The 11,377-nt window shown below is 39.3% G+C and overlaps 1 protein-coding gene across 3 annotated transcripts in view; it reads left to right on the plus strand.

Moving 5' to 3' along the window:
* Ccdc148 (coiled-coil domain containing 148) overlaps window positions 1–11,081 on the plus strand; it is a 293,794-nt gene extending 282,713 nt beyond the window's left edge. For all 3 annotated transcript variants that reach the window (XM_004651862.2, XM_045147876.1, XM_045147878.1), the window contains 3 exons: window positions 4,095–4,212; window positions 6,289–6,429; window positions 10,821–11,081. In XM_004651862.2, the coding sequence (XP_004651919.2) occupies window positions 4,095–4,212; window positions 6,289–6,429; window positions 10,821–10,967 (406 nt within the window). In that variant the 3' untranslated portion in view covers window positions 10,968–11,081. The remainder of the gene's footprint in view (window positions 1–4,094; window positions 4,213–6,288; window positions 6,430–10,820) is intronic.
* The last annotated feature ends 296 nt before the right edge of the window (window positions 11,082–11,377 follow it).

Consider the following 11,377-nt stretch of genomic DNA (forward strand, 5'->3'; position numbering starts at 1 on the left):
TTGCTGTAGCCTTGTGTCTCCTCGACCTACCTGCATCAGTCTTACTAAATGGTTCCTTTCTACAACCTCTCTCTCTTCCCTGCCCCTCCAGTTTATCTCATACCTGACTGTGTTAGCTAGCATCAGCAATGACTTTCCATTACTTACAATAATTACTTTGTATCCAATCTTGCTGTACCATTTGATATTTTAGATCACATTTCCCTTTCTTTCTTCAGGCCATTTTGTCATATTTCCTTGAATGATCTCTTCCTCTGACTCTTCAAGAGTTGCTTCCTTGAAATCAGTTCTGCCTGTTTTCTGACCTTGCTCTCATCCTGGAGGGCAGCATGTGCCCCTGTGCCTCCAATTCTATTCTGCTGATGGAGAGTTCCCATCTGTTGCTTCAGCCCAGCTCCAAGAAACAGTTCTTTGCCCAACTGAAGTGAGTTTCCTTCTCCAACCTTGGGGGTGGAGGGAAAACACCGTTATTCACTGAACAATGCAACCTTAATCTCTTCCTCTCCCTATCATTTTTCTTCCCCCATAACATAAGCTTGCTTTTCTATTTATTTTGCTTCTTCCATATTTTTTAAATTCATGTCTTCAAACTTCTCCCACTATCCCCCACTCTGCCATAGCTGGAGAAATGACTAGCTTCGATCTAGATTTCTCTGTCTTGTCTCCTTAGCATGTGTATGCAAATTTCAGGAAAGAGTTGTTTTCAGCAGCTGTCTCAATCCTTGGACACAAAGCCTTCCTCGTGCTTGCAGAGCCACAACCTGCTCTGTCCTACCTCTTGAGCTGAGTTCTTGGTGCTACTGATCTTGTGATGTTCATATCTGGTCTCTCTGGAACTTTTCAAGCATATCTTTCTCTCTCATCTCTGGATTTCATGTACTACTTTTTTTCTGACAAGTACCTTTTCTTATTTTATTCCTGTAAAGTAAATTACTGCTCTTTCAAGTCTTAGACTCCTAGCACTTCTCAGACAATTTCAGAGGCTCCCAAATGTAAGGAGCCTTTCCTGATGGACTGTGCCCCACTGTCCTGTCAGAGCACAGCCCCTGTATTACAGTTGTCTGTTTATCCACACAGAGCATCTGCTTTCTGAAGACAGGAGCATATGCCTTCTGTTGACTTGCACTTACAAGTGTCTGGTGCAGCATTTGATTTGTGGCTAATGTTAAGTTCAATAAATATCTGTTAACTGACCAAATGATTCACACAGTAAACTGAAATCCAGCCTTCTCCATGGCACAGGTATAAATGAATGCCTCAATCTCATTTGTGGTTTCTTTCACTAGCCAAGATCTCCTGGCAGGACCAACTATCACTTTTCTACAAAGCAGGTGAAAACTTTGTTGCAGACAAAGCAACCTATGTATCCCACAGGACAAGAAACTTTCCTAAGGTTCTGATAATTAGCATATGGTAATTGGCAAGTCCCAGGGTATCTTTTAATTGAACCTTCACAGACGTTCACTTAGCTTGTGCACAGTGCTTAAATTGAGTAGAACCTCATTAGGGAGTTTGTGTCATTTGTTAGTGGAAATGGAGAGAATGAGAAATACAGCTTTCCATATCATGGGCAAGGGAGAAAGGGGGCCTGCTGATCTGTGCGTCCTTTAATTCATGGGTCAGGACTGTATTGACTACTAATATTGAAAAGCATGGCAGGCAGGTGATGGGGGGAAGTGCAGGCCATGACCTTCAATGGCGGTAAGGGTTGTTCTTCTTCATTCAATTCTAGGTTTTGGATTTCACAAGGACATACCACATACTTTCCTCTTGCTCTCTCCCTGTGCTGCTTCTTTATTACCAGCCTTGGGAGCATTCACATTACACAGAGCATCCCTGCCCACAAGCTCATCTTCTCAAGGAGCACTCATGACTGCCAGGCTTAGCCCTGCATGCATCTTGCACACAAGCTGTTCTTGCCAGTCTTCACCCTTCTCTTCCTGTGGTCTCTGGGATGAGAGTGGGACAAACAAGTGTCCATTCTCTGATGTCGCCTCTAGTGCTATTTCTGCCTGGAAAGTGCCCTCCCCTCTGCCCTTCTCACCGTTTGCCTCTCTCAATCCTAATCCTATAGATCCAGTTAAGATGTTCCTCCTCAATGAAGCTGTGGCCATGACCTGTCAGCCCCACCATAACTCTACACGTGGCTATCTCACCTCTCTCCATTTTCATGGGGAACCTTACTTGTACCTGCTTTTAGGCTCTGAATGCCTTATTTAGGTCTTAAACAACTTCTAAAGGAAGAATCTTCTTTTTCTCATCATGGCAATACTATCTAGCACATAATTTGACAAATGGTAGGTATCTGGGGGTCAGTGAGGTGGGAGGAGAGATCTGGGAAAGAAGGAAGGAGGGAGGGCACAGGCATTAATTATGAGGGGTGGGGTAGGAGAGTGAACACTAAGCATGAGTAATGAGACCCATTATTCTGAGTTTGATTTCTGGCTATGCCACTTACTGGACATGAGACTTTGGACGCATTATATAGTTTGTCTATATCTTTATGGGATATAGAATTACATGAAGAATTATATCCCAGAATATGATTATTGTGAAGCCTAGATGAGGTAAATATGAATTAAAGCACTTAGTCTAAAGCCTGTTGCATAATGAGCACTTGGAAATTAGGAGACTGAGATACAAAGGATCTAGTGAAGACACCTCCATGGAAAATGCTGGTATATACACCAAGGGCAAAAGACATTTGTGGCTGTCACAAAGGAAGTTATATATTTTTTAAAAAATTGTGTGTGTGTGTAGTGTATGAGGCCAGAGGGACAACTTGAGGCATTGATCCTCACCTTCCACCTTGTTTGAAGCAGGGTCATTTTTGTTGTTCAATGCTACCTTCTCTTGGATAGCTGTTCCACAACCTTCCATTTCACCCGTCTGCTCTCCTGCCCCCATCTCACCATAAGCGTGCTGGTATTACAGTGACAGGCTGTTGCATCTGGCTTGTATGTGGAGGCTGAGGATCTGAACCCTGGCACTCACACTTGCATGGAAAGTGATTTATCCACTGAGCCCTCACCTTAGTTCCAAAGGAAGTAAAATCTAAACTGTCATTGGTAGAAGGCCAGCAGTGTCCTAGTACTCCTGAGGACTTTGAAAAGGTTAACGCCATCTCTATAATTCAGCAGAATAGTTTGGCAAGAAGATGGCAAAGGGGACTGCTCAGAAGCTTGCAGCAGAGCATGGTCTAGTGAGCTTTAGTGCTAACTAAACTGATGTTGAGATGTGCCTTGTTTTAATATCTGATGGCTATGAAAGAAATGGAATTTAATGCTAAGGAAAAGTCATGTTTCTGCTGCCATCTACAGATGTCAAAGTGCATTTTTTAAGGTTTCTAAACATGTCCATATGCCCACTCAGAAGACCGTTTATGACTAAATCAGTTACATTATATATAAAGCTTAGTTGAAGTTCTAGTAAGTTAAATAATTTAGGCATATTGTTATGGGAACATGTTTTATCTTGCTTTCTAAAAATTAGCATATTTAATCCAGGATACAATCTTTATAATGCCTCAAATTGTGTTCAGGTGTGTCATCACACAGTTCCAGGCTGCTCACTGCTCAGGGAGTGCTCACTGCTCAGGATAGTGCTCACTGCTCAGGGGAGTGCTCACCACTCAGGACAGGGCTCACTGCTCAGGGGAGTGCTCACTGCTCAGGGGAGTGCTCACCACTCAGGACAGGGCTCACTGCTCAGGGGAGTGCTCACTGCTCAGGATAGTGCTCACTGCTCAGGGGAGTGCTCACCACTCAGGACAGGGCTCACTGCTCAGGATAGGGCTCACTGCTGAGGGGAGTGCTCACTGCTCAGAACAGCACTGCAGCATGGATGAAATTTGAAAACCGCTCAGTGAAGAAGGAAGTATTCTACCCCAAGATTTCCTTGTGCATCTCCCTGGTTCTTAATAGAATTATTATAGATTACACACATTTGTCTGTTATCATCCAGATGTGAGAAATCAAGGCAAGTAAAACCAAAGAAGAATGATGACATCCCTGAAATTCCTCCTGCACTTGCATGCTTATCCACTCTGCTCAGTCTCTGCAACACTTTCTGACTTTCCTGTGTCACTTTTCCAGGGTTAAATATAGACAAGAGCTACTGGAGAAGCGTGTGATGGAGAAAAAGGAAGCCTCCCTTCAGGAAGCACGTGAAGAAGCAGAAAGAACAAGGCGGCTGGAGGCCCTTCGGAAACAGGTGTTTTAATTTGGAAGCTTGGAATTTTTTTAAAAAAATGTTTCTAAATGTTCTTTATGATTACAGGAGTGTAGTTCATAATAACTACTATGCACAATGTCCCTTGTTCATGTGGGGACAAAGATCTTCAATTGTGAGAACCTTTAGATTTATGTTGAACCAGGTCCAATTTCTTAATACATTAAAAGAGCTCTATCAGTGTCATTTGAAAAGCCATCCCAAGACATGTCCATGGCACCTCTAGTGTGTTATTTAAATGATATTTGTTGATAACAGTGAATCTCTCCTTGTATTCAATTTCCCTGTGCTTAAAAATGTGGAACAAGATAATCCTCTGGGGTGTGGGAACTTGCAGAAAATCCAAATCACTAACATTTTTTAAAATATATCCTTATTTGTAGAGGAACAAAAGCCTCCTATTACCTTGCCAAATGAAATTGGGCAAAAATCAATGAAAGTAGATAGTACATGGCAAAAGCAGGAATTTACGAAGTACGTAAATGTGGTAAAACAGTTTTATTGGTAATTTCTCAGGCCTTTGAACCCACAGTAATTGGTTGAACTCATAAAATCTAAAATCCCAGGTAGTAGAAAACTACTGTCTAGTTTCCTTTCTGTGAAAGGAGGCCATGCAGAGTCATGGGACAACCCAGCAAAGGACGGTTTGATCATTGACTTAACCTCCCTCAGATCCATTTTCTCATCTGAAAAATGGGAACAATAATAATAATACCTGCTTTATAGGTTTGTAGTAATGCGAGTTCAAACTTGGGAGTATTTACTAAGTATATAGTCCTCTTCCAAAGTCTCTTCAGTGTTGCTTGGTTTAATCTCTTCAATACCCTAGGAAGCCACTGCTAATAATGCCCCATTTTATGAAAGGGAAAGCAGAGGAGTTGCAGAGGTTAGGTGCTTTCCCCAAAGCTACATAGCCAGCAAGTGTCAGGTGGGATCCCACCCATGGAGGCCTATTCAAGTGAGAGTTTGGTTGTGTTTACAAGAAGATAGCTCTTATACCATTTCCTTCTTTGATGTCACAGGCTATAGAGAGAAATTCAGAGCATAGTCTTGATCATCCTAGATCTGAAAAATAAATCAAATTTTTCAGTCATTAACAAATAATTATGTACTGCATCTTTCTGGAGACAAGATATAATGTCACTATTAGATTACACATTCTTACTGCAAATACCCAGCTTTGATAACTATAGAGGGCACATGATGAGAATTCTTTCCAGCTACTCATCCTTTGAAAGAAAAACTATCTGTGCCCTTTGTCTGCAATCATTATTGAGAATCGCAATATGAAATGTTTTAGCTAGGAAGCCTATAATAATTAAAGAATGTTTAACTTCCAGTTATTTCAGTACAGTTTCTAAATGGCATTAAGAATACCATTTACTGCATGCTAATTCTTAGCTTGCAGAATTAACACACAGGTGTTACTAATGGTGCATATAATTTACAAAATTAGTAGCTTCTTTTCATTAAGATTCAGGTTTGAACTATTGTTATTATACAGAACAAGGGCATTCATGTTAAAATGCCTGTGCAGTTTTGCATCAGGAAGGGAAATAGTTGTTGACAACAGTCCCTAGAAATTTCAGTGCCTGCTAGAGTGGAAATGCATCCATCTTATCCAGGAATCACAACACATTCTACTTGACCATGATTGAAGCTCTAGCTTTAGCTTAATCAGACTGAACCTTCTAGAAAGCATCATATAGCTGTTACCATAGCCATAGATTGCTAACTGCTAAAATATGAATTCTTTGTTGACTTTTGTCATTTTTCAAAGTGATTGAATATGCAAATTTCTACCTAAGATTTCTTATGACTTTTAGCAGACAGATAAATTTTTGTGTGAAATTAATCATAATTGTGACTATGATTATGGCCTTTTAGTATTTTGTTTGACATTTGCTTTTAAATCCTTTGTAAGTCTCTAGGACTGGCCTGTTTTAAATATTCCTTCAGGTTTGATCTTTGATAAAGTGGTCATTAAGCATTCATAATGTTACCCAAACTGTTTTGCATCTACCTGTTTCTGCGTGTCCATAAGACCTCTGTTTCCAGGTGGCTGTTGTTGCTCAATTTGATCCTGTTCGAATGATGTCAGACACAGTGGCGTGGAAAGCTAGGACAGGGACTGCAGTGGAAGAAGAGTTTGTTCTCCAAAAGCCACTCTTCATGTTGAACACATACAATCAGCAGCAGGTAACTATGGGAGCCAGCACAATGGATGCAGGATCCATGTTGAAGATGGAAGAATGATAGTACATTTTTAGTGTTTACATTTAAATACCTATGTACTACAAGCTAGCCTGACTTTTACTTTAATATTTGATTTATTTATGTAAGAGAGAGAAAGAGGCAGAAAGAGAAGGGAGGGAGAGAAGGAAAGGGTGCAACAGGGCTTCTAGCCACTGCAAATGAACTCCAGACACATGCATTACTTTGTGCATCTGGCTTTACATGGGTACTGGGGGATCAAACCTGGGTCCTTAGCCTTTGCAGGCAAGTACTTTAACTGCTGAATCATCTCTCCAGCCAGGATTTTTTGTTTGTTTGTTTGTTTTGTTTTTGTTTTTCGAGGTAGTGCCTCACTCTAGCTCAAGCTGACCTGGCATTCACTATGTAGTCTCAGGTTGGACTTGAACTCATGGTGATCCTCCTACCTCTGCCTCCCAAGTGCTAAGATTAAAGACATGTACCACCACACCCAGACCTGATTTTTACTTTAAGTGGTGGCCCATGATTACTACAAATCTAAATATTGAAAAATGGGGACTACAGGAAAAGTCATTTACCTGAAAATTTTATGAATCTATCATTGAAGATAATTTTTTTCAAGTAAAAGATAATTTTATAAAGTTTTATTTACAAGTTACTGTTTTATAATTTAAATATAAACTATATTGGTTGCATGAAGAGTTTATATTTAAGTTAATAACATAAGCCCCATTTAAAAAAAACTGATGGGGTAACACAGAAGAAAATGTCAATAGTTATATCACCAGAACTAATGATAAAATATTTTCTATAGAAAAACTAGTAATAAACCATTTTGTAGGAACTTAGATTTCATGGTTAGTCTGTGCTTCAAACTGAGATGGGACATTTAAAGGATCTTTTAAGTTCTGGAGAGAATGCTCAGTGGTTAAAGTGCTTGTTTGCAAAGCCTGCTATCCCTGATTTAATTCCCCAGTACCTACATAAAGCCAGATGAACAAAGTGGCTCATGCATCTGGAGTTCATTTGCAGTGGCAAGAGGTCCTGATGTGCCCATTCTCTCTCTTCCTCCACCACATGCAAATAAATAAAAATGTAAAAATAGTAAAGACCTTTTATATGATTGTAATGAATACACAGAGGATGAGAGGGAGGGCATATGAATGAATTTTAAAGAAAAAGGAAAATACCGCTGCCAAATGAATCTACAGTGCCTTTGCTATGTGTGTCTGCTATGATAGAGAATAATAAGATGAATTCCTTCATTAGTTGAGCAAATTGTTTTGAAATATATACTCCATTCTGACTCTATGTGAGATGTAGCAATAGGCTACATCCTGAATGAGATAGATTGATCCTGTCTGTTGGAAGTAAACTGAGGACCCAGGTTAAGAGGGAAAGTAGCATGTACGGAAATAGTAGACAAGGGCTAGATCAGTTCCATGATGGAGAAGAGGATGGGGAGAATGCTTAACCCTGACTGGGAGGTTAGAGGAGGTATGATAGAGGAAGAGTCTGAGCACTAGCTTAGTCAAGGATTTAGGGCAGTGGTAACAAAATTCATTCAAGGTTTCCATAAAAAACAAAAATTAGATGGGGGTGTATATGCGGAGGGATTAGTTCTAAAAATGTGTGGGCATCTCCTGATACCAGCTGCCAAAGTAGAGAGGGCAGCTGGAGTCTGAAAAACTGGACTCAGAGGTAAAATAGTATCAAGAAGAATCAAGCAACTCAGGGTTTTACCATGCAGAAGGGTGAGGCCCTTTCTTGGATGTGCTCAGTATAAAGTAGGTGACAAGAGTGAACCAACAAGGGCTGAGATGTGAGACTGGAAGCATGGACTCAAGACCAATTGTGAAATGTAGGCTTACCACACAGACACTGCCCTTTAGCCAAGCAGATAAGTTATGTAATCCCATTCATGTTTTAGCTGTGGGTCCTGATGAGTGTGGAGATGGGGTAGGGTAAGGTTCTTTTAAGATGGTAGAATCCTCTAAGAAGTGGTGGTGAAGGGGTCATGAAGGCTGTAGCTGGGAGAGGAAGAGGATAAAGAAAATGAGGAGGAGTCCAAGCTATGCAGCAAGGAGCCTGCATTATGGATCCAAATCCACATCCTCCATTTATTGGCTGGAGTCACTTATATAAACTTTTAACCCCTTTGTTTTCTTCATCTTGTAAATAATTATTTACAAGGTCCTTGTAAGTATTAGAAAAAAATAAATATCACCTATATCAAATACTGATTGGTGCACAGGAGTCATTCAATGAATGATAGCTGTTTTGTGGTACTGTCATATAAGAAAGAAAAACAAGCTTAAGCAGGAGAATTAGTTCCTTTCATGTTTAGGCTAAAGATATCTCCTGCACATTTACAAGACTGATCATCTGTCTCTGGGGAGGGGAACTGGAGAGCAGTAGTCTGTGGAGGAGGGAGTTCTGCTCTTGCTACTTAATCAAAAATATCATATTGAACAAAATTTAACCTTTATAACCCTGGAGCTGAAGAGAGGTGAATCCTGAACATATCTGGGAGTTAGTAGCACAGAGATCACAGATGGATCATGAATCCTGGGAACAGATGAGAATGAACAGGGAGAATACACGGGGTGCAGGAGAGGAGAAGCCAGGGTCCTACGCTCAATGCGCTGATCCTCAGACATAAATCCATGATTATTCCTGACCTCTCACTGACCATTGCCCGAGCATTGTGTCTGATCAGTATCCAAGCTGCAACTGATTCTCCCTTTAGAGTGTTTCTGATGTTAGCTCCTCCCTGCTATCAGCTAAGTTTAGGCATGTATATTACTTCATGTCTAGACAAACACAGTAGACTCCTGACCCTCCATCTCTTCTTTCCCTACAGCCTTAGTTTATTCTGAATTTATGACCAGATCCATCTTCCCATGCAACTATAGTGATGACATTTTAAAGGTAGATTGCTTTAGAATGTAATAATTTCAAATGTGTCTGTGCTAAAAGGAGAAATAAACACCACCTCACTGGTCTAGCCTCCATACTTTTCAACTCCAATCCCAATGTGGAGGTGTCCTTTCTTTCCAGTATTCCTCAGTGGTACCCAGTATTCTGTCCAAGTTCCTCTGATCCCTAAATCAACCTACTTCACGTTGCTGTTTGTGTGGCCTTCCTTTCTAGCTGCATCTCTCTTCCTCCCCACCAGCTTATGAAGATTAAATTGGAGTTCAAAGTTAGCTCATTTGTCTCTCCTTACTGGGAAGACCCTTAAGGCCCTAGCACTAGACATGTTTTACTACTCATACAGCAGTGATCACATGCTGCCACTGTACCTGTAAACTTCCTTATTACTCCATTCAGGTAAGGTGCTCTTGAGGGAAAGACTGTTTCAACAGCTTTTATGACCTCGTCATCTTGGGAGACTTCAAATCCAGATAAAATACCTCATTAGGTGAAATCCATATATGGCCACCTTCTTATCATGACCAGCAGTGTGTGACATTTAATTTTCATAGGAAGGGAAGAGGAATAAGGTCCAGTCTACTATAAATGAGAACAGAAATTAAGCAACTTGTATGTCTTCTCCCAATTAACATTAGAATGATGGAGGGATTTTCTAGTTCTGTTTGAAATAGAAATCTTGTCTTGGAAGGTGGTTCTATTCATTTTATTTTTAAAGTAGTCACCATGGTTTAAACTTAATTTGCTTATTGTTAACTGGTGGAGAGGTTAAAATGCTTGTTAAAAGATGTTTAGAAGGCAAAAAAAACATGTTTAGAAGGTTAATTTATTTATTAAAGTACATTTATTTAACAATGATTTAGCAATAAGTCAGTAATAGTACTGAGTCTTTGGGCTTTTTGTTTTGTTTTTATCTTTAATTATTTTGTTTATTTTTATTTATTTATTTAAGAGCAAAAGAGAGAGAAAGAGGCAAAGAGAGAGAGAGAGAATGGGCATGCCAGGACCTCCAGCCACTGCAAACCAACTCCAGACACGTGCGCCCCCTTGTGCATCTGGGTAATGTGGGTCCTGGGGAATCGATCCTTGAACCAGGGTCCTCAGGCTTCACAGACAAGTGCTTAACTGCTAAGCCATCTCTCTAGCCCAAGTACTGAGTCATTTGTATCACATCTTTCAATAATTTTAATGTATTAGAATTTAATTTAATCTAATATGTGATATTCTGTTAACCTATATTAAATAAGTAACATACTGAAAAATGATAATGTCCAAAAAGATCTAGATATTTTTATTTTAAAAGTACAGTTTATTAATAGAATTTATTGTCATCTAGCCAACAAAAGCAAATTATGCAACTTGGAAAAATATGAAACTAAATGATAAAATTTACTTAAGTTCAATGAGTTTTTATTTATGTAAATTGTATTTTATGTCTTCAGATAATCTCCGACCCTAGACTTCGCTTCGAGTTAGCACTTCGAGAAGCTGGACTTCATAAAACATCATATGCCAAAGAGATGCTACCAAAAATTAACCCTCAAAAACCTCCAAGAAAGGATATGGAGTCTACTGTATTTAAAATCTAGAGCACAGATGTAAACTTAGGTTTTACTTTGAAAACATTTATATGAATGACAATAATTACCACATCCTAATTTTTGAAAATAATCATAGCATTTATTAAACAACTTTGTAATTTTTATGATTCTCAGTTTTACATACTGTTTAATAAACGTTTTAAGTTATATTTAATATTACCAAATTCACCAAGATATTGGAACTTAAATATGGGCATTTGTAATATACACTAGCATTTAGTAAATTGTATTTTGAAGCCTGTTATACCATGAAAAGAGCTCAGAGTAACCATTTGTAAGAATTATGTTACCTGGCTTTTACCTGCTGACATTCACTTCCACTTTTATTTCAAAACTTGGATTTTGAATTATGGAAGCATCATTATCATTAATACTTGTATTATCTCTTGACTATTGTA

This window comes from Jaculus jaculus, chromosome 4 (assembly GCF_020740685.1).
Source record: "Jaculus jaculus isolate mJacJac1 chromosome 4, mJacJac1.mat.Y.cur, whole genome shotgun sequence".
Taxonomy (NCBI): Eukaryota; Metazoa; Chordata; class Mammalia; order Rodentia; family Dipodidae; genus Jaculus; species Jaculus jaculus.